This window comes from Lepidochelys kempii, chromosome 14, assembly GCF_965140285.1.
Source record: "Lepidochelys kempii isolate rLepKem1 chromosome 14, rLepKem1.hap1, whole genome shotgun sequence".
Taxonomy (NCBI): Eukaryota; Metazoa; Chordata; order Testudines; family Cheloniidae; genus Lepidochelys; species Lepidochelys kempii.
The window spans coordinates 44,957,337-44,982,250 of record NC_136393.1 but is presented as its reverse complement, the minus strand read 5'-3'; the positions used below and the strand labels follow the sequence as shown (position 1 = coordinate 44,982,250).

Genomic DNA, 24,914 nt, shown 5'->3' with positions numbered 1-24,914 from the left:
CTCTTCCCCTCGTTCCAGCAGAGCGATCAGCTGAGGTTTGGGAACGGGAAATCCTGTGCAGAAGGTGAAATGAGTCCGGATCAGGGTGCATGGAGCATTGGTGGAGGATTTGTCACTAAGGACATTCCGTGAGTGGAACCTGTCCCTGTGCTCTGCTGGAGGAACGGGGAATCCAAGAGGAAGGGAACAGGGTCGCTGAGCCCCGTTGCACAGAGGACATTGTCTGGGGAGGTGAGTTGAATTATTGCTACACCCTCACTAGGCGTTCCCAGGATCTGTGCGCTCTGGGGGCCTTGCTGGCTCACACACACCTCTGGACTTAAACCCCTTCCTCTTTCTAAACCTGCAGAGCCCAGAGCCCTCCCCATGCCTGGAGCTATTCCCAAGGAGGGAGGTGAACAGGGACTGTGTGTGCAGCCGAGAAACAACAGGATAATGATGTATTTATGCCCCTTTGAAAGCTGGAAGGGTGGGGAAGGTTTAGCTTGTCCATTGGGTTTTGACACCCTTGTCCCACTGGAGAGGGTACGGAGATGCAAGTCTCTCTCATGGCAGCTGTGCATTATGAAACCCATTTGCCTCTGATCTAACTGACAAGGGAAGAACCTGACCAGATTAAGACACGCACACCCCACGGCTTCTAATAACTGAGGGGACGGGAATCCCTTACCCAGCGAGATCACCGTCTCATAGTTCTCCTGCATGACATCCGTGTAGAGGGCTCTCTGAGCGGGGTCCAGCAGAGCCCCCTGCCCCTGGGTGAAATACACAGCTACCTCCTCGAAGGTCACCGGCATCTGAAAAAACAAGGGTCCCCCACTCAGCACCTGCTGCCCCAGGCACTATTCACAGGGAAGGAGGACCATAAAAGCTGAATTCCCCCACCTCCCTCAGTCCCTGCTCAGAACAGCCAGGAGGCTTCAGAAGGTGAGAGTTCCTTGTCCCCACCAGCACATGGAGCAGGGCAGGGTCTTCTCATTTCCCACACGCCTGCCAGCCACAGGCTGATATGGGAAGCAGAGCTCTGAGCTGGGGACAGGGACAGGAATCCTAACAGCTTCCCTTCGTATTTCACAGCAGCCTTTGCCCAGTGGGTTCAGGCATCGGCAGTGGGAGTCTGGTTTGTTTTCCCAGCCCCGCCCTGAAAATCCCCTACCTGATCTGGCTCCAAGACAGCCATTTCCCTTCCTGGTCTCCTGGAAGACGGGCCAATCTGGAGCGAAACGTGGACGTGATTCCTCAGCCTGTCGGGGCAATGGGGGGAGGTTCCAGAAGGGGCTTGTGTCCATGACACACCGCGATTCCCCCCAGGCTTTCTCCCTGCAGACAGACACTCTGGGCTCTGCCAGGCTGGGAAAACCCTCAATCACATTATCACAACACAGACATGGATCCTCCCCCCAGCACTGAACCCCTGAGACATTTTCAACCCTCCCAGGGACAGTCTCTCAGACAAATGCTAGAAAAGAGCTGAATCAAAGAAGCCACTTTGGGGCTCCCCCCTGACATTGGCCCCAAGGGCAGCATGTCGGCCAGGGCAGGAACTGACTTCTCCTCCATCTAACTCTCCTGGACACAAGGGGAGGAGCTGTCTGCCCTGGGGTGATGCAGGGAAGGGATCCAGGCAGGGCTGGGAGCTGGGAACCTCCCTCCCCACTTCCTGCTCCTGCTGCCCCTTTCAGGTTTCCCCTCTGCCCTTTCTGTCTCCTTCCCTCCCTCCTCTGCTTGGGAGAACTGGGGACTGTCCCGTTCCCATGGGCGTTTGCTCTCCAGGGTGAGCCGGGCTGGGTCACTGAGGGCAGCAGCTCGGGGACCCCGCAGACCCATGGGGAGCCCCTCCCCCTCTGGTACAAACTCACGAGCAGGTCCCTGAAAGGGGCCCTTTGTGCAAAGTCACTATCCTGCCGGGCCCCAGCCCTGTCCCCCCGGGACTCCCCATCCCCTGCAGGCTGCGGCTCAGGGGCTGGTGTGGGCAGAGCCCGCGGCAGCCACGGGGGCTGGTTCCAGGCTCAGTGAAAGTCCCCACCCGGGCTGGGCCCAGAGGAGGGGGGGGGCGTTAATGAAGGTCTGTCCCTGGCCCAGCCACATAGCGGGAGCAGCAGTTTCACACTCTGGGCTCTCAGGTAGACAGCAGTGTCTGAGCCAGGGAGCTCAATTCAAGGGCTCTGACATCAGGAGCAGAGACAGGTATCAACCTCCTCCTCTCCCTCAGCCAGACCAGGAGCCCTCTGCTGGCAGCAGCTCATGCCTTGAGCCTCCCTGTCCTGCCCCTGCAGCCCCCAGGGACAGGCAGGCGGAGGCAGATCCCATTGGCCCATCCATGCTCAGAGCCAGCAGTGACTCCGGTCTGACTCCGGTGTGGCTGAGATCTGGATCCTGCCTGGAAATCAGACCAGGGCCCTGGGCAGCCCCCAACACTCAAGAGACACGGACCCCACCAGCGTGGGTGTGTTGGACAATAATACACTGGGAGCCGGGTGCGTGGGGGGGGGGGGGTAAGAGGGGCCTGGATATTTGCCTTGTAGCTTCTGACCCCGTCTGGTTGCTGGGTGGGGCAGCCCCTCCCCCTCTCCTGCCCCATGGGGTGGGGGAGCTGCCTTGTCTCTCTCCCCATCCCTTCTCCCCGACCTCTACCCCTACCCTCTATCCCTCCGGTCCCCAGCCTCCCCTTTCCACATCCCCCCATTTCCCTCGCAGTGACCCCCCCTCAGAGTTTCCCTCTATTGCAGCCCTGTTCCCATCCGCCCCATAAGTCTCCCCGATTCCCCTCCATCGCCCCATCCTCCCTTCAGCCACCCCTGGCCCCATCCCATCGTACCCCTCACACACCCCTGTTCCCCCTTATCTACACCCCTGCTCCTCTTCCCGCTCCCACCCCTTCAGCCCCCCAAGAGTGGCTCCCCCCGCCCCGCACACACCGGGAGCTGGCGGCAGCTTTCCTGGGCCCCGGGCAGGGTATCGCAGCCAGCTCAGCTGGGAGCAGCCTGGGGGGCGGCTGGTCTCTCTTACCTTCCCTCTGAGCGGGGCCCCCCTGGGGCAGGGGCCGGGCCGGGAAGGGGGCTGGGGGCTCTGCCCTGGGAGAGGCTCCCGGGGAGCAGCGGGCTGGGCCAGGCTGGAGGTTCCCCTCTCCCGGCTGCAGCCCGGGCTCCGGGCTCCCAGCACCAGCCGCCGGGGCGCGGGGATCTCGCCGGGAGCCAGAGTCCCCGCAGCGGCTGCGAGTCACTTCCTGCGGCCGGGCCTGAGCCCCACGATCGCTCCCCCCAGAGCCGCCCCCCAGCCGCTCCTGGGTCCTAGCGATCAACTCACCAAAGGATCAGCATCCCTGTGCCCGGCTCCTGTTACACTCACAGGCTCCAAGGTCACAAGGGACCATCATGAGCATCCTGCCCAGGGGTTCTCACCACCAAATTTTTTGTGGTCGCAGAGTGTGGCCAGCAGCTCTCGCTGGTGGCGGTTCTGACACTTTTTCTTAAAATACTTAATTACCTTTAGGACAAACCAATAAATATGCACTGGGTTAAGCAGGGGAAGGTTCCTGCTATTGTGAGGTTTCAGAGTAACAGCCGTGTTAGTCTGTATTCGCAAAAAGAAAAGGAGGACTTGTGGCCCCTTAGAGACTAACCAATTTATTTGAGCATGAGCTTTCGTGAGCTACAGCTCACTTCATCGGATGCATGCCGTGGAAACTGCAGCAGACTTTATATACACAGAGAATATGAAAAAATACCTCCTCCCACCCCACTGTCCTGCTGGTAATAGCTTATCTAAAGTGATCATCAGGTTGGGCCATTTCCAGCACAAATCCAGGTTTTCTCACCCTCCACCCCCCCACACAAATTCACTCTCCTGCTGGTGATAGCCCATCCAAAGTGACAACTCTTTACACAATGTGCATGATAATCAAGTTGGGCCATTTCCTGCACAAATCCAGGTTCTCTCACCCCCTCACCCCCCTCCCAAAAACCACACACACAAACTCACTCTCCTGCTGGTAATAGCTCATCCAAACTGACCACTCTCCAAGTTTAAATCCAAGTTAAACCAGAACATCGGGGGGGGGGGGAGGAAAAAACAAGAGGAAATAGGCTACCTTGCATAATGACTTAGCCACTCCCAGTCTCTATTTAAGCCTAAATTAATAGTATCCAATTTGCAAATGAATTCCAATTCAGCAGTTTCTCACTGGAGTCTGGATTTGAAGTTTTTTTGTTTTAAGATAGCGACCTTCATGTCTGTGATTGCGTGACCAGAGAGATTGAAGTGTTCTCCAACTGGTTTATGAATGTTATAATTCTTGACATCTGATTTGTGTCCATTTATTCTTTTACGTAGAGACTGTCCAGTTTGACCAATGTACATGGCAGAGGGGCATTGCTGGCACATGATGGCATATATCACACTGGTGGATGTGCAGGTGAACGAGCCTCTGATAGTGTGGCTGATGTTATTAGGCCCTGTGATGGTGTCCCCTGAATAGATATGTGGGCACAATTGGCAACGGGCTTTGTTGCAAGGATAAGTTCCTGGGTTAGTGGTTCTGTTGTGTGGTATGTGGTTGTTGGTGAGTATTTGCTTCAGGTTGCGGGACATTCCTGGCTTATACACAGCCCCAGAGGAATGGGCTTGCAAAAGGATCTGAGTCTCCTCTCCCACTCCTTTCACCCAGAGGCCTGCTTGACTTTGCGGACTCCCCTTCCACTTGGGTCCCCGTAACCCCAAGGCTGGAGCCCTAGGGGGCTCGGCCCCCAATCTTGTTGTGATCACTCAGGCCAGCTGTCCCCATTGAGGGGTGCTTCCCTGGATGCTTCCTTGACCATTGCACAGAGTTCAGAACCAATACAATTTATGAAACAGCAAGTAATAAAAAAAGATGAGAAAAGTGGGAAAGATTAAAGGAAAACACTTCATGCCGGTCGGGGGGGGGGGGGGGGGGAGGAATCACAAACAGCATCTCTGGAATGTCTGTTTTAGTCTGCATTTGCAAAAAGAAAAGGAGTACTTGTGCCACCTTAGAGGCTAACCAATTTATTGCAGCATAAGTGTTCATAAGCTACAGCTCACTTCATCAGATGCATTTAGTGGAAAATACAGTGGTGAGATGTATATACCTAGAGAACATGAAACAATGGGTGTTACCATACACACTGTAAGGAGAGCTATTACCAGCAGGAGAGTGGGGGAGTTGGGGGGGGAAGAAGAGAGAAGGAACCTTCTGTAGTGATAATCAAGGTGGACCATTTCCAGTGGGGGAGGGGAGAAAATAAACATGGGGAAATAGTTTTACTTTGTGCAATGACCCATCCACTCCCAGTCTTTATTCAAGCCTCAGTAATTGTATCCAGTTTGCAAAATTAATTCCAATTCTGCAGTCTCTCGTTGGAGTCTGGTTTTGAAGTTTTTGTTGGTGAAAAATTGCAACTTTTAGGTCTGTAATTGAGTGACCAAAAAGATTGAAGTGTTCTCCGACTGGTTTTTGAACGTTATAATTCTTGATGTCTGATTTGTGTCCATTTATTCTTTTACGTAGAGACTGTCCGGTTTGACCAATGTCCATGACGGAGGAGCATTGCTGGCACACGATGGCATATATCACATTGGTGGATGTGCAGGTGAACGAGCCTTTGATAGTGTGGCTGATGTGATTAGGCCCTGTGATGGTGTCCCCTGAATAGATATGTGGGTACAGTTGGCAACGGGCTTTGTTGCAAGGATAGGTTCCTGGGTTAGTGGTTCTGTTGTGTGGTATGTGGTTGTTGGTGAGTATTTGCTTCAGGCTGGGGGGCTGTCTGTAGGCAAGGACTGGCCTGTCTCCCAAGATCTGTGAGAGTGATGGGTCATCCTTCAGGATAGGTTGTAGATCCTTGATAATGCATTGGAGGAGTTTTAGTTGGGGGCTGAAGGTGACGGCTAGTGGCGTTCTGTTATTTTCTTTGTTGGGCCTGTCCTGTAGTAGGGGACTTCTGGGTACTCTTCTGGCTCTGTCAATCTGTTTCTTCACTTCAGCAGGTGGGTAGTGTAGTTGTAAGAATGCTTGATAGAGATCTTGTAGGTGTTTGTCTCTGCCCGTTGTAAGTTTCACTTTCAATAATCCAACTGCTACTTAAATCACTGAAATTTACACTGCTTCAGCATTGTAACTTCTGCTCACTGTTTGAGTCACAATATAGACAAGTGTAAGGAATGACAAACTCCATTTTAAAATGCTTACTCCATTTTGTAAAAGCTTGTTGCAACCTTCATTTTTGCAAAACTCTGCTGTAATCTTATTAGTTTAAATGTGGGAATGAGGTATGTATGGATGATGGAATCAACCTCCAGCCCCAGTCCGTCCTGATAAAATAAAGGGTAAACATGCAAGGGCTGAAGATGCAGACAACAGCCCTGACAAAGGAAGAGGAGTCCACCCTCAGAAGAAAAGAACAAAAGTACAATTGAAGAAACATCAAAGCCAGGTCCTAGGCTGAAAGTCATGCCTGCAATTGACGGGTGATCAATCACACGGAACCCAGAGGCAGCGTGACACAGCAAGACCTATAGACTCTTGATTCAAACTGAAGCCTACAAAAAAGATGGATGAGATGGAAGACTTTGGAGGGTAATATTCTGCTGCCAACACGGAAGGGCATCGGTGCATGCCCAACAGAGACCCAGCCCTTCCTTGTGCCCGGCTTTCCTGGCCAGTTAGCCGTCACAGGCATCGAACCCAAGCAACGAACTCAACCTACATTCAGGACTGGTAACTATACAGCAGCTGCAGAACATTGTGTGTACACACACACACAGGTATTAGATATTAGTTATTGGTCATAAATCAAATTGTGTTCCAGTAAATGTGACATCTTCTCTTGTCCCCTGAAATGACCCTGTGTGGTTTTGTCTGAATAACGCTAGGGGAAGCCTATAGGGTCAGACTACACGGCAACTCCAATTACCATGATGGAGGGGAGGATCTCCTGCACGTTCATGGAGGAGCTGGGGTTGGAGCCCTGAGGGCTTTTGACGGCCCCCATGCTCCCCATCAGGTTGGCCAGCACTGGGGGGCAGCTTGGAGGCCCCGGCTCCATCAGGAGACTGCGAGGCGGCGGCTGGGTCGAGTCCTTCCTGGTAGGCAGCCTCGTCCATGGTGCATTCCTGAGAGAGGGGACAGAGGAGACACTGGAGTCAGGACAGGCTGAGGGCGAGGACGACGCCCCAGCCTTTGGGGCTGGGGTCAAGGCTAGGCGCTCGGGTTCCTGGGTCTTTGCCCTTCTCTAGCCCATCCCTGTTTATACACGGGAGACAGAGACAGAGCGGGGGAGGGCCCCCAGTGAGCTGGGAAATTAACCCCCTGCTCTAACCCCTAGACCCCTTCCACAGTGAGGAGCGAACCCAGGAGTCCTGACTACCAATCCCCCTGCTCTAACCCAACAGGCCCTCTCCTTCTGTACCCCAAAGCAGGGTAGAGAACCCAGGGCCCTGGGCTAAATGTACCTCATTGAGCAGGATGAGTTTGGGGGGGGGTCAGGTTCATGGGGACTGTCTGGAAGGCTATGGAAAGGAGAGATGCCCATCAGATCTCAGTTCCAAGAGATGTGGTCGTAGCCCCAACATTATGGGACTCAGCACAGCCTGATTGCCCCCCACACTCTGCCCCTTAGCTCCCAGCACAACCCCACAGGCCAGGTCTACACACCCACCCTGCATCCATGGGAAGCAAAGATAGCAGGGTCAGAGAGGGATCCTGGTGCCCAGGAACCTAGAGAGGCCCCTGGTGGGGTCATCTCCTGGGACCTCTGGAGCTGAAATCAGGGTCTGTGCTCCCTGAATCTAACCACCAGGTCAACAGGCTCAGAGGCAGCAGCCGGCTTATATGCTGCTAGAGAGGGACAGAGCCATGCTGAATTCAGGTGGGTGGCCTTAAATTTGATACACTGGTCGTTGCATGGTGCAGCCATTAGAGGGGGACAAAGAGCCTACATTGCGCAACTGGGAAATGGTGCCCCGGCTTTGCCCCCAGTATCCTTCCAACCCCTCGCACTGCTCCCCAGGGCCACGCCCACCTCTCCTTGGACAGGAAGATCTCCTGCAGGACGCCCTTCTCCCTCTCAGCCTGGATGAACTGCTCACGGCTGCCGCTGCCCAGCTGCACCGGGGGCTAGGCAGGTCGATGAGCTTGGGGTAAACCCAGGGCACCACCTCTTCCATGGCGTCGTGGCTGAGCCGGCGTGCCATCTCAAAGGCCTCCCTATCCTTCAGCATCTCCCACTTGGCTGCCTCGCCAAAGTCCTTGGTCTGGTTCACCTTGACTGCCGGGGGGAGAAGAAACAGGGAGGGGTTTAGTCAGGGGACAGACAGGCCACTGCCGTACAGCCGATGGGAAGGGTGACACCCCCCTCCTCCCCCACTCCATAATCGGAGTTCAAAGGCCTCGTATCCCCTTTTCCCACCTGCAGAATCCAGGTAGTCTCCTGGTGCCGGAGCAAAGCTGGCAGCCCCTAGAGGGAAAGGCCCCATGACCCAGTCTCCTGGTGATAGATGGGAGCTGGTGCCCCCTAGAGGGAAAGGCCCCATGTCCCATACCCCAAGTGCCGGACTGGAGCTGGTGCCCCCTAGAGGGAAAGGCCCCTTCCCCAGTACTCACCCTGCTCAGTCTCGTCCAGGTCGAAGTAGAAGTACTCCCGCAGCTTGCTCTCTTCAGGCCAGCTCACTGTCTTCTTCTTCTTGCCCTTCTTGGTGAGCTACGTGGAGCCAGCGGCACTCTTGGGTGGCTTGGCGTCCGAGTTCTGCCTGGACGGGACGCAGAGCGGCTCAGCAATCAGACAAACACACCCACGGAGCCTGGATCTACCAGCTGGCGCCAATGCCTCCTGAGCCCAACCCAGGACCCCCAGTGAAGACAGCCCTGCCAGCCCCACAGTTGAGCTGACACAGGGGCTGCCCCCTCCGCCAAGGCAGCTGTACCCCAGCCAGCATGGCACGCCCGGCCACGTGCATTATGGGGTTTTACGGCCTCCTGGGTGGCAACACCAGGTCTGATCCAACACAGCCAGGGTGTTGGGCTGACACCTACTACCTGCCCAGGGTTAGCACAACAGAACCCGTTGGCTCCAACGCCTTCCTCATCCTTACCGGTCTCCATCAGCTCTGGGACCTCTACTGCCGGGCCGATCCACCTCCATGGGCTTGGATGCAGTACTGGGTTCTGGTGAGGACGGTTTAGCAGCGCTCGCTTCTGGGGCTGGCTTCTCTTCAAACAGGCTCGCCTGGGACACAGAGAGAAATGTGGGATCAGCGTAATGGGAAGTGAACCAGTGACTCCCAGCCCCTGCACCAGATTCCCCTCCCCTCTCATTGCTGATGTCAGAACCCAGGGGTGCTGCCTCCCAGCCCCCTGCTCTAACCCACCAGACCCCCCACCCCCTGAGCTGGGGACAGAACCCAGGAGTCCTGCCTCTCAGCCTCCCTCCCCCACACCCAGAGATGTTTGTACCTTGGTTGCCGTAGGAGACAAGACTTTCTTTTTGATCGTGATCCCTGGGATGGGGGCAGAGTTAAGGGCATCCAGGAAACCCAAGCTCCCCATTGCTGTGGCAGGGGTTGGGGGGAGGGAAGAAAGAGGTTTCACAAACTGAAGCACCTGCAACTTCATGTGTTATCCCGCCCCTCCCCCATGCTACACCCCACTCGCCTCCCAGAACGAGGGGTAGAAACCAGGAGTCCTGACTCTCAGTCCTACTCCTATGCTCACCAACTAGACCCCACTCACCGCCCAATGATGAGGACCGAACCCAGGCATCCTGACTACCAGGGACTCCATGTACTCACGTTGCACGGCGATGATCTTGAATTTGATTTCCTCGGTGCTGTTGGGGGTGGTGTTCAGAGACTTGTATTTCTTCTCTACTGGTGGGTTGTCTCCAGAGGGGGCGGACATGCTGTGAGAGGGAAAAGCAGACATGGTACTGAGGCCATGGCCCAGGAAAGGGATCAGGCAAGGAACAGGCAAGCCCAGCTCACGTGGCGATCTGGTGTGAAGAGCATAGGAAGCACAGCACAACCCTGGAGCTGATTTGCAGAGGGCTGAAAGGGTAAGCAGGGGTGGCTTAGGGGAACGTTACCAATGCTGGGCCCATACTACGCACAGGGCCTCAGGCAAATCCCCTCAGCACTCAGTCCTGCCTCCCACCACTCTAACCCACTAGATCCAACTCCCCTCCCAGATCCAGGGATAGAACCCAGGAGTCCTGCCTCCCAATTCTACACAGAGTGCTTCCGAGGACTGAGGAACAGAGTGGAAAGGTGAGGCAGACAGAGGAAGCCACAGGCCCAAGGTCTGGACACTTTCCCCAGAGCAGGGCGGGATGCTCAGACCAACCTCTGCCTCTTTATCAGCATCTGCTTCAAGTTGTATTTTTCAGACATCACTACAGCGTTGGGGTTCTTCTTTAAAGGAACCAGTGAGGGAGTCTCTATTTCCAACCCTATGGAAAAGCAAAACTCAGGTTAGCAGAATACAGCAAGCTGATGAGGTACTATGGAAATGTGTGGGGCTTATCTGCAAGGATCCTGAAGGATTTTTATGTTGGGATTGGTCACCCAGAGGAGAAATGCAGCGACCAATTGGCCATGTGTTCTGTCCAGGTGGCAAGCCTCATGGAAAATAACTCGGGTAACCCTCATAAGTGAAAAGAAAAGGAGTACTTGTGGCACCTTAGAGACTAACCAATTTATTTGAGCATAAGCTTTCATGAGCTACAGCTCACTTCATCGGATGCATACCGTGGAAACTGCAGCAGACATTACATACACACAGAAATCATGAAACAAATACCTCCTCCCACTCCGCTGTCCTGCTGGTAATAGCTTATCTAAAGTGATCATCAAGTTGGGCCATTTCCAGCACAAATCCAGGTTTTCTCACCCTCCACCCCCCCACACACAAACTCACTCTCCTACATACAGCATCCGATGAAGTGAGCTGTAGCTCACGAAAGCTTATGCTCAAATAAATTGGTTAGTCTCTAAGGTGCCACAAGTACTCCTTTTCTTTTTGCGAATACAGACTAACACGGCTGTTATTCTGGAGCCTCTGATAGTGTGGCTGATGTTATTAGGGCCCATAATGGTGTCCCCTGAATAGATATGTGGGCACAGTTGGCAACGGGCTTTGTTGCAAGGATAGGTTCCTGGGTTAGTGGTTCTGTTGTGTGGTATGTGGTTGTTGGTGAGTATTTGCTTCAGGCTGTGGGGCTGTCTGTAGGCAAGGACTGGCCTGTCTCCCAAGATTTGTGAGAGTGCTGGGTCATCCTTCAGGGTAGGTTGTAGATCCTTAATAATGCATTGGAGGGGTTTTAGTTGGGGGCTGAAGGTGACGGCGAGTGGCGTTCTGTTATTTGTTAGGCCTCTCCTGTAGTAGGTGACTTCTGGGAACTCTTCTGGCTCTATCAATCTTTTTCTTCACTTCCGCAGGTGGGTATTGTAGTTGTAAGAATGCTTGAGAGAGATCGTGTAGGTGTTTGTCTCTGTCTGAGGGGTTGGAGCAAATGCGGTTGTATCGCAGAGCTTGGCTGTAGACGATGGATCATGTGGTGTGGTCAGGGTGAAAGCTGGAGGCATGTAGGTAGGAATAGCGGTCAGTAGCTTTCTGGTATAGGGTGGTGTTTATGTGACCATTGTTTATTAGCACTGTAGTGTCCAGGAAGTGGATCTCTTGTGTGGACTGGAACCATCCCAAATGTATAAAAGGGAATGTAATCTATGTACAGTTATCTAAAAATAAAGCAATATAAAAAAGTTAAAAAAGAAAAAGATTTGCAATGTATATTATAAAAAAATGTAAACATACAATCCTATTAGGCACCAAGGGGCTACAATAAATGGTGTTTTCTTTTTCAAATCGCTGTGTGTTTTAAAAGCAAAAATTAAAAATAAAAAGGAATCAAAACTGATAAAAGTGAATGCTGGCCCTTTTAAGTAAAAGTCTAAGTTGCTCATGGCTTTAAATCCAAAGCAAGCCAAAAGGCATCTGGCTTAATTCATATTACCTAACTAATAAAGGTAGAAGCCACTAAAACCTGGCCTGCCTATAAAACAAATACAAAAAATATGGGGGTAATTCCTCTGTTTTGCCTGCAATCAACAAGGGTATTTATATAAAAAAAATTTAAGCAATAACTTGTCACCCCCCAAAAAAAAAAAAATGTTTGTCTTTCAAAAAACCCCAAAAATCTAATGCTCACTAAAAAGCAACCCCAAAAATACCATAAATCTACTGGCACAATAAAAATTGTGTTTTGCATTCCACATCCTGTCTTGTGGTGTTTGTATCGTAACTAAAACGGTTGGGTTTAATTTTTCTCCATAACAGCCTAATTTAAAACCAAATAAAAAAATTAAACCAAAAATGCAAATACTTGCTTTATCCAACTTGGAACACAAAATGTTTTAAATACTAAAATTTTAATACACTGGCTAAAGCAAAAAAATATCACTAATACTTATCAGTACAAATAAATGCAGTCCATTTTTAATACAATAAAACCAAACTTTTTAATTAAAAAAATTGTTGTTAAAAGCGCACACCAAAAGCAAAACCATAAAAAGTTAGCCCCATATTGCACATAAAATCCTTCTGGCTACCCTGAATCTCAAGCCAGTGGACTAAAACAAAAGAACAAACACTATTAAACACCCAAGGTTGTACCAAGTAAACTACTCAAAAGTGGTATTCTTGTCCTTAACTGTTGCTCCAAAGATCTGTAATAAAAAGACTTCACTAAAATAATGTATATAAAATAAATTAAAAAATAAAACCAACTGATTTCTTACAACAAGAAAAGTGTATGGGTTAAAAGATCATGCAGAGATGACTAGAGTCCTTAGGACAGTTTCACTGTAGAGATGGTCCACTAGAATTGCAAAGAGTCTTTCAGATTCACTTCATCAGGTGAACAATAGGCTTTTCAAGTAACCTTCGATTTCCTAATCACCACTGGTAATTCCTTACATGGATTAAAATAAGGTAACGATCCATAAAGCAGTTAATACACAGTTTACCACAAACTTTACAGAGAGACATGTAGGCAACGACAGTATTACACTCAAGTTTTATCTATATGTTAATATGTTCTTTCCATCTCAGATTTAACATACAACCCTAGACAGGAACCCTTTCGTTACATCTTGTTAGAGGTTCACAGTGTAAGTAAACATAGAATGGTACAATTAATATCTTCTTCCAGTTCTTTAACCATAAAAGTTTACATTTCAAAGCTCTAGCTTTTCTAATGTGGAATGGCCCCAATTTCCATTTACACACATTTCTAACATGAGTCTAAAGGGTGAATCTGGGTCAGTTAGCCTGCAAGCTGCTTAATTAACCCTTTCTGGCCATGTGTCACAGAAATTGAGATCTTGTGTGGATTCTCCCATGTTTAGTGAGGTGTGATCTCCGTGTGTAACTTTTCCAACATTCCAAACGCTTGTGGGTTCTCTCTCCTGTGTGTATTGCCTGATGTTTAAAAAGATCTGACCTCTGTATGAAACTTTTCCCACAGTCCAAGCACTGATGGGGTCTCTCTCCTGTGTGGAATCTGATGTTTAACAAGGCCTGACCTCCACATGAAACATTTCCCACACTTGAGGCACTGAGAGGGTTTCTCTTCTGTGTGGCATCTCCCATGGTTATTAAGGTCTAAGCGGTTATTGAAGCTTTCCCCACGGTCCAAGCATTGAGAGGGTTTCTCTCCTGTATGGATTGTCTGATGTGTTCCAAGCTGTGAGCTCAGAATGAATCTTTTCCCACACTGCAGCTAGTGCCAGGGTGTCTCTTCCTTGGGATTTGTCTGCTGCACTCTGGGATCCTCGTTACCTCTTCCAGTTAATAGATTCATCCACTTTCTTCCCTGGGTGGTTTTCCAGCAGCCTCTCTGGGTGGTTTCCCAGCAGCCTCTCGGACCTGTGACAATTTTTCCAGGGTTCTCCCTGTTCCAAGCAGTGGGAAAAATTCCATGCAGCACTTCCCAGAAAGGTCTCCTGTGGTTCCACTTTACCAGGAACTTCTGCACCTCTTCATTCTCACTCACTCGCTCATCACCTGCTGGGAGAGAGACAATCCAGACAGGAGACATTGTGCTGGAGAGAAAGAGGAATAGCACCAATGGAAAACCCAACAAAGCCTGAGCAATTGGATTCTGCCTCCACTTCTCACCCAAACACTCACAGGGAAGGAAACCTGGAAAGGAAACTGCTGCAGCTAACAGGGTGGGTGGAAAGGCATGAGCGATATCTGCTGACTACAGCCCTGTCCTGGGTGAGAGGAGGAAGAACTGAGGGTGCTTACTCACATCACATTTTTGGGATTCTCAGCTTTTTCCTTCATTCACCAGATGGTTTCTGGGTCAGTCCTCACCTGTGTGGGTGCCTCTTGGGATCTCTTTTTCCTTGCAGGCCTGGAGATCGGACACCCACGGCTCTTTCCCTCATTCCAGCCAGACGATCAGCTCAGGTTTGGGAATGGGAAATCCTGCGCAGGAGTGAAATCAGACCAGATCAGTGTGTGCCATATGCTGAAAATATGCTTATGAATATGACATAACTGGAACATACCTTAAAGGGGACCTTTTGCATAAAGTATCATTGGAAAAGTTGTAACTTACTGAATATGGGTTTCCTATTTGGATGTATGTATCATTCTTATATTTAAAGTTAGGTGAGGAGACCCCTGCTTATCACCCAAGATGTCCGCTGGAACTAAGAGATACTGAACAGGGGAAGGGATTGGGCCCAGATTAGAAATAAGTCTAGTCTGTGAAAGAAATTTACTAGAAATAACTAGCTTCTTAGTGCATGAAGCTTAGCCTTGCATGTTTGCTTTATTTTGCTTTGTGACTTTCTGTGTTCTATTACTTAAAACCACGACTTTTTATACTTAATACATTTTGCTTATTAATAAACCCAGTGTAAGTAATTATTACTGATTGGGAGAGGGCAAACAAGTTGTGCATATCTATCTTTTAGTGATAAAGAGGGCGAACACTTAGGAAGTTACCCTATATAACCCTTATACAAAGCACGATGGATTTATATGGGATTTAGATCCGATTGGGTCTGGGTAACTGGAGATAGGGATCTTGCTGTGTTGTTTTCAGTTAAGATTTGCAGCTTGGGGGCATGGCCTGGACCCTGAATCTGTGCTGAAGCAGGTTAGCATGTCTGGTTCAACTAGAGAGGGTACTTTTCCCAAGCTAGCAGGGAAAACAGGCTCAGTGGTCATTTCAGCACATCAGGTACAGTTCCCAAGGGGGTCTCTGTGACCGAACTCTTCGCACAGGGTTCATGGAGCATTAGGGGAGTGTCTGTCACAAAGGGCGCTATGTGAATTTAACCTGTCCCTGTGCTGTGCGGGTGGGAATATGGAACCTAAGAGGACAGGAACATGGTCACTGAGCCGTCCTGGGGGAGGCAGGTATCTGGGGAGGCAACAGGAATTTTTACACCCTCACTAGGAGTTCCCAGGATCTGTGCTCTCTAGGGGACTGGCTGACGCACACCCAGCTCTGGTGTTAAACCTCTGCCTATTTCTAAACCTGCAGAGCCCAGAGCCCTCCCCATGGCTGGAGCTATTTCAAAGAAGGGAGGTGAACAGGGATTCTGTGTCTGACTGGGAATCAATACAGACAGGACAATGAATGAATTCTGTTCCTTTGAAACCTGGAGGGATGAGGATGAGCTCGCATGTCCATTAACTTTTGACACCAGTATCCCATTGGAGAGGGCAGGGAGATGCAAGTCTCTCTCACGGCAGCTGTGCATTATGGAACCTGTTCACCTCTGATCTAACTGACCAGGGAAGAACCTGACCAGAGTCTGACACGCAGACTCACAGCTTCTAATAACTGAGGGGACGGGAATCCCTTACCCAGCGAGGTCACCATCTCGTAGTTCTCCTGCATGACGTCCCTGTAGAGGGCTCTCTGAGCGGGGTCCAGTAGAGCCCCTTGCCCCTGGGTGAAATAAATAGCTATGTCCTTGAAGGTCACCGGCTCCTGAAACAAGAGTCCCCCACTCAGCATCTGCTGCCCCAGCTACAAACCCACTATTCACAGGGAAAGGAAATAAAAACTCAAAACTCTGGGAGGGCCAGAGTAGCAAAATCAGACCCCTACTGTTCAGAGCAGCTAGGAGGCTTCGGGGGCGGAGAAGGTAAGAGCTCCTTGTCCCCCCAGCACACGGAGCAGGGCAGGGTCTTCTAATTTCCCACACGCCTGCCAGCCACAGGCTGAGACGGGAAGCAGGGCTCTGAGCTGGGGACGGGGACAGGAATCCCAACAGCTTCCCTTCGTATTTCACAGCAGCGTCTGGCCAGTGGGTTCAGGCTCCAGCCCTGTGCATGGGGGGTTTGTCCTGTTTACAAAATGGGCTGCCACAGGGTCCACGCAGGTTTCCACCCTCTGATGCCTGCACCCTGTGTTCAGGCTGGTGTAATAAAGAGTCCTCCCCACCTTCTTTTGCTGGTTCACCCAAGTGTCTTTATTTACAGTGCTCATGCAGTTCCCAGATCCCCCGACAGATAGTGACCCGCAGACCCTCCCCCATGGTCTCCTGGCCTTTGAGGCTTCCTTACTTGGTAAGGAGACAGCAAAACTGCCCTCCTGTCTCCTCTCCAGCTAGCCTCCGGGCTGAGGTTTGCCCAGGGCTTTTATAGCCCTCCTGGTGCCTCAGCCCAGCTGTCAGCACTTAGCTCAGCATGTTCCTCTGAGCCAGCCCTTGTTAGGGCTTGCAGCCGGGCTCCCTGCTGGATACCCGAGACTGCCCCTGGTCTCCTGGCCAGAAAGCAGGCCACAGCCAGCATTTTGGCAGGGCTCTGAAGGGGTTTACCCCTGCCCTGCCACACACCTCCTCTCTTTAAGGAGCAGCCAGGCTCACTCTGCCCCTCCTCGGGGGGATGAATCCGGCCCTCGGTGGGAGTGCCTGTACCCCGGCTGGGGGTCCTGTGGGCCGTCCTGGGGACATCCAGGCCCTCCTCCGCATCCCCGGTAGGGGCAGGCCTCTCCTGTATGCCCCTTGGCGTGGCAGAGACCACAGACCTGGTCTGGCGGCGCCTGCTGGCCCGGGTAGCCCCCCTCTGGGTTCTGTTCCCCAGTCTTTATCTCCCTAGGGCCCCCCGGAGCCACACTCCTGCCCAGAGGGTCCTTTGGTGCCACATAGCCAGCACTCCTTGAGGTGCTCAGCTTGTTGTCTAGGAGTTGTGTTTCCCTTCTCCCCCCAGTACCGCATGGGGGGGAGGTCCTTGCACTTGTTGGGGTTCAACCATCTCTTCACCCACCTCTGCTCCCTCTATTGGGTGCCCTCTGCCCCCTTCCTCCAGCTCCCCATGCCGGCTCTGGGCTTCACCCAATGGGGGTCCCCAATCGCCCCCCAGTAGGACAGGGTAGGGCAAGTTCTTTACTAATCCTACCCATTGCCACCAGAAGCACCCCTGAGCCTCCCTAGGCACCTGGGCCACCTGACACCTCCAGGTGTCCCCACAGATGCACAGCAGGGCCACTTTTGCCCCTGGAATCACCCAGTGAGGCTTAACTAATCCCTTCCGCACCAGCAGGCTGGTGGAGGTGTCTACCAACCCCCTCCGGGGCTCCCCACTAACACTGGTCTCGTAGTTAAGGGCTGTCTCCCTGATCGCCTCCATCCCCCAGTCCACCCACAAAAGTCCGCCAGCCCACACTCCATTTGTGGACAGTCCTGTTTCTTATGGCCTGGGCCAACAAGTCAGTTCTCGACTGCGGGCGGGCCCCAGGTCAGACCCCCTCTTGGGAGCAGCATCTGGTGGACTTCTTCTGGGTCCTGCCCCCTTACTGGGCTTCAACACCCACCTGGGCCCCTCTGCTTCCACATATTCTTCTGTTAGCCGGATGGCATCTGCCACCTGGGACAGCTGATGTCTTTGGACCTGCACTGGGTTCGGGAACCCCAGGAGGAATTGTTCCAAGATTATTTGATCCATTACCTCCTCCGTGGTTTGGGCTGTGGGCCTCAGCCAGTAGGTGGCCCAATTGGTCAATCTCTAGGCAAATGCCCTGGGCCACAGTGGACTCACTGACAGGATTTCTCAGTTGAGAGTCCTACCCAGTCCAGCATTGCAGCCTTTACCGCATTGTAGTCTCCCCGCCAGGTACAGGGCTAGCCTCAAGGCCCAAGTTGCCTGCTCCCAACCGGCCACCTGTTCAAATGTCCCCAGGAACGCATCGGGGTTGTCTGTGGGGCCCATCTTGCAAAGCCCCCACCCTGGCAGCCTGGTTCCATCCCCGGGTGCCGGACTCACCGCCCTCTGTAGCATCTACTGCTAGGCCGCCGACTGCTTCCTGATGAGCTCCTGAAGGGCCCGTTGCTGGTCCTCCTGCCACGTCATCAGGGCCTGTCTGTCTGCCTGCTAGATCTCCTACACAGTGCTCACCAGCCACTTCAAGGTCTCCCACACGGCAGCCACAAATAGCGGTGACTAGGGAGATCCCAGACAAGCCCCCAGTAGTTTCCACCCTCTGGTGCCTGCACCCGGTGTTTGGGCTGGAGTAATAAAGAGCCCTCCACACCTTCTTTTGCTGGTTCACCCAAGTGTCTTTATTTACAGTGCTCGTGCAGTTCCCAGATCCCCTGACAGATACTGACCCACCCCAGCGTCTCCTGGCTTTCGAGGCTTCCTTACTTGGTAAGGAGACAGCAAAACAGCCCTCTTGTCTCCTCTCAGGCTAGCCTCTGAGCTGAGATTTGCCCAGGGCTTTTATAGCCTTCCTGGTGCCTCAGCCCAGCTGTCAGCACTTAGCTGAGCATGTTCCTCTGAGCCAGCCCCCGGTTAGGGCTTGCAGCCGGGCTCCCTGCTGGATACCCGAGACTGCCCCTGGTCTCCTGGCCAGAAAGCAGGCCACAGCCAGCATTTTGGCAGGGCTCTAAAGGGATTTACCCCTGCCCTGCCACATGGGTGAATGTCCCTCTCCCGCACTGTCGCCAATGGGCCTACTCAGAAAATCAGCGGGTTTCTCACACCCTGTCTCCTCCCTGCTTCTCCCTCCTCCTGACAAGCAGCTCCCTGAAAATCCCCTACCTGAGCTGGCTCCATCACAGCCATTTCCCTTCCCCATCTCCTGGAAGAGGGGACGATCTGGAGCGAAATGTGGACATGATTCCTTAGCCTGTTGGCGCGAGAGGGATGATGGGGGAGGTTACAGAAGGGGCTGGAGTTCATGTCACCCCCCGATTCCTCCCAGGCTTTTCAGACCCTCCCAGTAACAGCATCTCTCAGCCAAATGCTAGAAAAAGAGCAGAATCAAAGGAGCCACTTTGGGGGATTTCCCCCCATTTCAGTGTAAACCCCTCCCCCTTAGCAACATCAGGAGCCCTCTGGTGGCATCACCTGAAGAATGAGCTGCCCTGGACTCCCCTGGCAGCCTCCAGGGACAGGCAGGCGGAGGCTGATCCCATTGGCCCATCCGCACTCACCCCCTCCTTCCAGAGCCAGCCGTGCTGTGGCTGAGATCTGAATGCTGCCTGGAAATCAAAGCAAGACCCAGGGCAACCCTGGGAACCCTTTCACACTCAGGAATCAGAGCCACAAATACGGTGAGTTTGTCTCTTTGTTTAGTGTGGCTTTGTGGCCTTTCTGGGCTAACGCTTGCAGTAAAACAAGGGAATCGGTTATAGAAGCCTCAAGCGAAAGTGATGCCAGAAGCAGGTCATCTATATACTGGACCAGAATGGACCCCGCTGGGAATTTGATGTCATTAAGATCCCTTTTGAGGATCTGGGAGAACAAGGTGGGTGACTCGGTGTAATCTTGGGGTACTCTGGTCGAAGTATATTGAAGGCCTTGGTAGGTGAAGGCAAACAGATACTGGCTGTCCCTATGAATAGGGATGGAGAAGAAAGCCGAGCAGAGGTCTACAACTGTGAAGTAGGTAGCAGAAGGGAAAATGCAGGAAAGGATAGTAGCAGGGTTAGGGACAACAGGGAAAGTGGGGAGAACAGCAGCATTGACGGCACGGAGATCCTGGACAAAACACCAAGCCTGTTTGCCAGGTTTTTTTTACAGGTAAAATGGGGGTGTTACACTCACTGACCGGAGGAACAATGACCCCTTGCTGGATTAAGGAAGTGATTACTGGCCTGATTCCTTCCTCGGCCTGCTTTGAGAGAGGGGATTGTTGCACTCTGGGAAGGGGTTTTGCTGGGTTTAGGTGAATTCTGACCAGTTGGGCAGTTCCAATGCATCCAACCTCATTGGCATGATTAGACCACAAGCAGGGAGGGACCTTGGCCAGCAACAAGGAAGGGCTGGGGTCTGGTTCCTCCCTCGGAGCATCCATCTGTACGACTGCTAGGACCTCATTGTGACTGTGACCAGGGATGTCCAAATACATGCTGTCTGGGGTGCAATAGATTGTACATTTCAATTTACACAGCAAGTCTCTTCCCAAAAGGTTAACAGGTGAACAAGGACTGAGGAGGAAAGCATGTTGGCCAAACAGAGGACTGATGGAGATGGTCAGAGGTGAAGAGATGGGGTGGGGAAGAGGAGTATTGCCCACCCCGGCTGCATTTACTATCTCAGCAATCACAGGGAGGGAGGGGAAGTCACTGGTGCGGAGAGTAGATCGCGAAGCGCCTACTAGTATCTAGCAAGCAAGAGGAAGGAGTGCCATTCATCATGCAGATTACATATGGTCCAGTTTGGTCCAAAGGAATAAGCGAAGCGATGATGTTACCAGTCTCCTGGCTACCCTAACAGCTTTGAGGGAGCAAGGGAGCAGGGGTAGAAAGTCAGGATAAGTGGGTTGGCCAGGATGGTAGAGACATTCACTTTTCCAGTGGCCTACTTGCTTGCAATAGTGACAAGCCCCATTACTTTGTTCCTGGGAAGGTGGATGTTGGGGCTCTCAGTTTGGCCTTCCCCCTTTTCCCCGTGATGGGCGGTTGTTGCGGGGTCCCTGTGTGTTCTCAACCTGGAGGGCCATTCACTTAGTTTCAGGGGCATCCTTTTTCTTTTCCAACTGGCGGTGGTAATGTTGGGCAGCTGCTAAAATCTCAGCTAGGTTTTTTCCTTCCCAGTCTACCATGCCAATTTTAATTGGTCTCCCAGCCATGGATTGAGTCCCTGGACAAAAGCAGCTCCCACGGCTTGTTTGGCACCTTGCTCTGCATTGTCTATGCCTGAGTGTCTTTCAAAAACTTGCTTAAGGCGCTGCATGTAATCAGCAGGGTTTTGGCCTTTGTTTTGTTCACAAGCACTAACTTTGACCCAGTCTGTTTTTTGGGGGCAGACTGTGAGAACCACTTCCAACAGTTTCTCTCTAAGCCTATTTAATTGTGCCTGCTTGTGGCCTGGCTCATCCGCGGGCCACTGGACTTCCTGATAAATGCAGTCCAACTCCTCTTAGGAGTTGGTTTAGGTCTGCCGAGGTGGGGTTGTAACAGTTTATGACTGTTCTTAATTCTTCTTGGAATTTAACAGGGTCTTCTCTTATTTTGGGAATTTTTTCAGTCAAATTATACAAATCTGTGGGAGACCAGGGTGCGTGTACAGACATTAGGGTTCCCCCACCCGAGGCACTTATGCCCGGGAGTTGGCATAAGGGAAACATCCCGTGAGGGGTGGACATGAAGGGCCTCTGGTGCCTAGTATTCCTCGCCAGCCCAGTTAAATTCATAGCCTCTTTAATTCTTCCAGTCGGCTCATCTGTCACAGGATCGAATCCTCTACGGGTCTGACTGGACTTCCGATAGGTGGGAAAACAGAAGCCTATGGTGGCGTTTCTGCCCAGGCTAGGGAACCCGGGATGGTGGAGTCGGCTTCCTGGTTATATGGCGGAGGTGGTGATTGTTCGGTGGCCACTCGAACAGCCCCGCCTGGGCTGAACCGGGCTGGGACTTGGTGCCTCTGGCCTGAGGTCTGCCTGTGGAGGTGGAGCAGGGGCAGCCAGTTGTCTGCAGTCCGTATATAAGTCTATAAGATCTTTGGATGGAGCCGATGAGGTACCCTGAAAAGGTCTTGAAGGGTAGAGAGATGTCTGCTGGCCGGCAGAGGTTTGGGGAATAGCCAATTTCTCTTTTCCTCTCTTAATTGTATTTTAAGTTTCTCTTGGGAGTCCTTAAGACTCCTCATTGGAGATTCATGGCGCCGTTTTTCCATTTCTCCATACCAATCGAAATATGCATTAAACTGGCCTTGCCTGACCTTATTGGCTAGAAGTGCGCCTCTGAGGTGCACAATCTTGTCAAGGTCAAAACTTTCCTCTGAGGGAAACTGTAATTTTGGGTCATCTCTGGTATACCAGATTCCATTTCTCCAGAACCTTGCAAGTGAAAGGACAGTAATGTGTGTGTATACGGGTGTGCCTTTTGGTGGGATGGGGATCATTTTGGACCCACCACCTCCCATTTTCACTCGGGTCACTCACACAGGAAAGGCTTATTGAGGATGTCCATGACCCTCCTACACCCTCCTATCAGCAAAGAGCGTCGGCTAGTCTCAGAGAGAACGGCGCAGCTTACTCGGATGCTTCAGGCAAGATGGTCAGACCAGTCAGGGGCTCATAGACAGCCTTCAGGCGGGGAGGGGAAAGGGAGGAAAGAGGTTACGGAAAAGGACGTCTCCCCCAATCTTGGTTCTGGAGCGGATAATGCTCCTTACTCTAGTCCAAAGGATTGAACAGAGCTCATGGACTGTCCGAGGATGGGGAAAAGGATAGGGTCACACAATCCCAGGCCCAGCCAGGCCCCTCACTGGTCAGGCCATGCAGAGCCAGCCTGCCTCGGGGAGGGCCCTTTTTTTGGCCCTACTAGTTGCAGTCACAGGGCTTGCTTTAGAGACATCTCAGGTCATGAGCTTGTGGGCTTCACAGAGAGCTCTGGGTGTCTTCCTGTGACCCTCACTCACACTGGCACACACAAACAAACAAAGTCCTACCTAGCCGCACCTGTGGCTCTTCCCGGGGCAATACAGGAGGGCGTCAGGCGTGTCTGGCAGCAAAAGGGTCTGGATCCAGCACGCAACTCACCCAAACCCAGAGCCTATGGGCAGTCCTCCACCAGAAACCCAAAATAGAGATTTAAAAGGTCTCTCACCTTTCAGATGGCGCCTGGGTCCTGTGGGGAATGGTCCGCAGCCCTCCAGTTCGGTGGCACCAGAAATTGTTGTGGAAATTAACCGCGCGTTGTGTTTAGATCAGAACAGTCTGAGACTCCTTTACTATAATACAAGCATGCAGGGAGAGACAGCTGAGAAGCAACGCTTCAAGCTGTTCCACAAAGAAAAAAAGAACACAGAAGCTTAGCTAGATCTATAGCAACATCCAGATGAGCACACTTCCTCATTAATGTTTCCTTGTTAAAAGAACAGGAGGATGTGTGGCACCTTAGAGACTAACCAATTTATTAGAGCATAAGCTTTTGTGGGCTACAGCTCACTTCACTGGATGCGTAGAATGTTCCATTCTATGTTCCATTCTATGCATCTGATGAAGTGGGTTTTAGCCCATGAAAGCTTATGCTCTAATAAAGTTGTTAGTCTCTAAGGTGCCACAAGTACTCCTGTTCTTTTTGTGGATACAGACTAACACGGCTGCTACTCTGAAACTTCCTTGTTAGTAACACAGCAAAAACAAGTTTTTTCCAGTCTAAACAGGTGGGGTTTTTGTTGTTGTTGCGGGTCATGGCTTTCTTATGGTTAGCTGTTGCAATTGCATTTCTTGGAACTTCCTCATCACCCCTCCCGTCCTTTTATTATGTACACAGTTATCTTGATCAGAGTTTAGGCCCGCTTGACTTTGCTTTTACAAGCAGTTTTAGTCTTTATCAGCAAAAACACCCAGGAGTCCTCGTGGCACCTTAGAGACTAACCAATTTATTTCATGGGCTAGAACCACGAAAGCTTATCCCCAAATAAATTTGTTAGTCTCTAAGGTGCCACAAGGACTCCTGGTTGTTTTTGCTCTCTTTTTAATAAATCCAGTGGAAGCTGGGAGCAGTGTGTGCACAGGAAGGGCGGGGCTTGTGTGTGGATATTTGCTGTGTAACTAGGCACTGCCAGGTAAATGGAACTTGGACAACCAGCATTGTCTGTTACCCCTGTCGTACATGGGGATGGTCATATTGGTGAGTCTGTGACTGCCATGCTCACAAAAGTGGGAGGACGCAGTCTGGCAGGTGTAACAAACACATATTAAGCTCACTTCATTCGTGTGATGAGTTTTGAGAACAGCATATGAAATCCGTCAGCACTGCCCTCACATTACAACATTGACATAGAAACAGGAACAGTTACGGTGTCACCGTGAGATGTGAGTGCTGAAGCTACTCGCAACTATTCATATTTTCCGTGATGATTTGCCATTAAAAATAGGAATTCCATGGCAGAATGATGTCCCTCCGCACAATGCTAATGAAGTGTAGGATGAAGAGCTCAGAGTAATACAAAGAATATTTTCAGAAGGAACTAATGTAAAGGAGTGAAACTGCCCAGACTGGATTGCAAGAGGAGTCAAACTCAGAGGGACAGGGACAGGGGCGAGGACACATGGATGAAGCGCTGGGCGGCTTGACACGGACACAGGAACTGAGACGTGGATTCTTTAAACACTCAGAGTAGGTGTGACAGTGAGATCTGTGTGGGGGTGTCTGCAGGGCCGGTGCAAGGATATTTTGCGCCCTAGGTGAAACTTCCAGCTTGCGCACCCCCTCCGATGTCCAGCCCCCACCTTCCTATGGCCAAGTTCCCCCCAGGGACCCAGATGTTCACAAAGTGCAGGGGGCACGGGGGGGGGGGCTGCAAAGAGGGGGATCATATGGGGGCTCTTCCAGGGGGTGAAGGTGGCAGAGAGGGGTGTGCATGGGATTGTTGCAGGGGGGTGAAGGTGGCCAAGAGGTGGAGGGGGCGGGGGTGTAGT

The 24,914-nt window shown here is 51.7% G+C and overlaps 2 protein-coding genes across 2 annotated transcripts in view; both read right to left on the bottom strand.

The window, feature by feature from the left end:
- The window catches only part of LOC140898079 (uncharacterized), a 49,149-nt gene that overhangs the window by 3,705 nt on the left and 20,530 nt on the right, over positions 1 to 24,914 (bottom strand). The window contains 2 exon segments of the mRNA XM_078848545.1: positions 13,411 to 13,571; positions 13,573 to 13,744. Of these exon segments, the coding sequence (XP_078704671.1) occupies positions 13,411 to 13,571; positions 13,573 to 13,744 (333 nt within the window).
- On the bottom strand, positions 8,627 to 16,006 carry LOC140898069 (serine/threonine-protein phosphatase 1 regulatory subunit 10). Its single transcript, XM_073311527.2, has 7 exons — positions 15,899 to 16,006; positions 14,390 to 14,503; positions 10,355 to 10,460; positions 9,805 to 9,914; positions 9,470 to 9,564; positions 9,109 to 9,242; positions 8,627 to 8,766 (listed from the first exon to the last, which is right to left on the bottom strand). Exons 3-7 carry the CDS (start codon positions 10,399 to 10,401, stop codon positions 8,718 to 8,720), a joined length of 435 nt encoding a protein of 144 aa, XP_073167628.2. The 5' UTR covers positions 10,402 to 10,460; positions 14,390 to 14,503; positions 15,899 to 16,006; the 3' UTR covers positions 8,627 to 8,717.

What these genes read in the sequence shown, in the direction of transcription:
- LOC140898069 (XM_073311527.2), bottom strand. Translation starts at nt 10,401, where the DNA reads ATGTCTGAAAAATACAACTTGAAGCAGATGCTGATAAAGAGGCAGAG. An exon ending in TGTCTCCTACGGCAACCAAG is followed by an intron (nt 9,243 to 9,469) that starts GTACAAACATCT and finishes TCTGTGTCCCAG; the next exon opens with GCGAGCCTGTTTGAAGAGAA. An exon ending in CCCAGAGCTGATGGAGACCG is followed by an intron (nt 8,767 to 9,108) that starts GTAAGGATGAGG and finishes CGTCCCGTCCAG; the next exon opens with GCAGAACTCGGACGCCAAGC.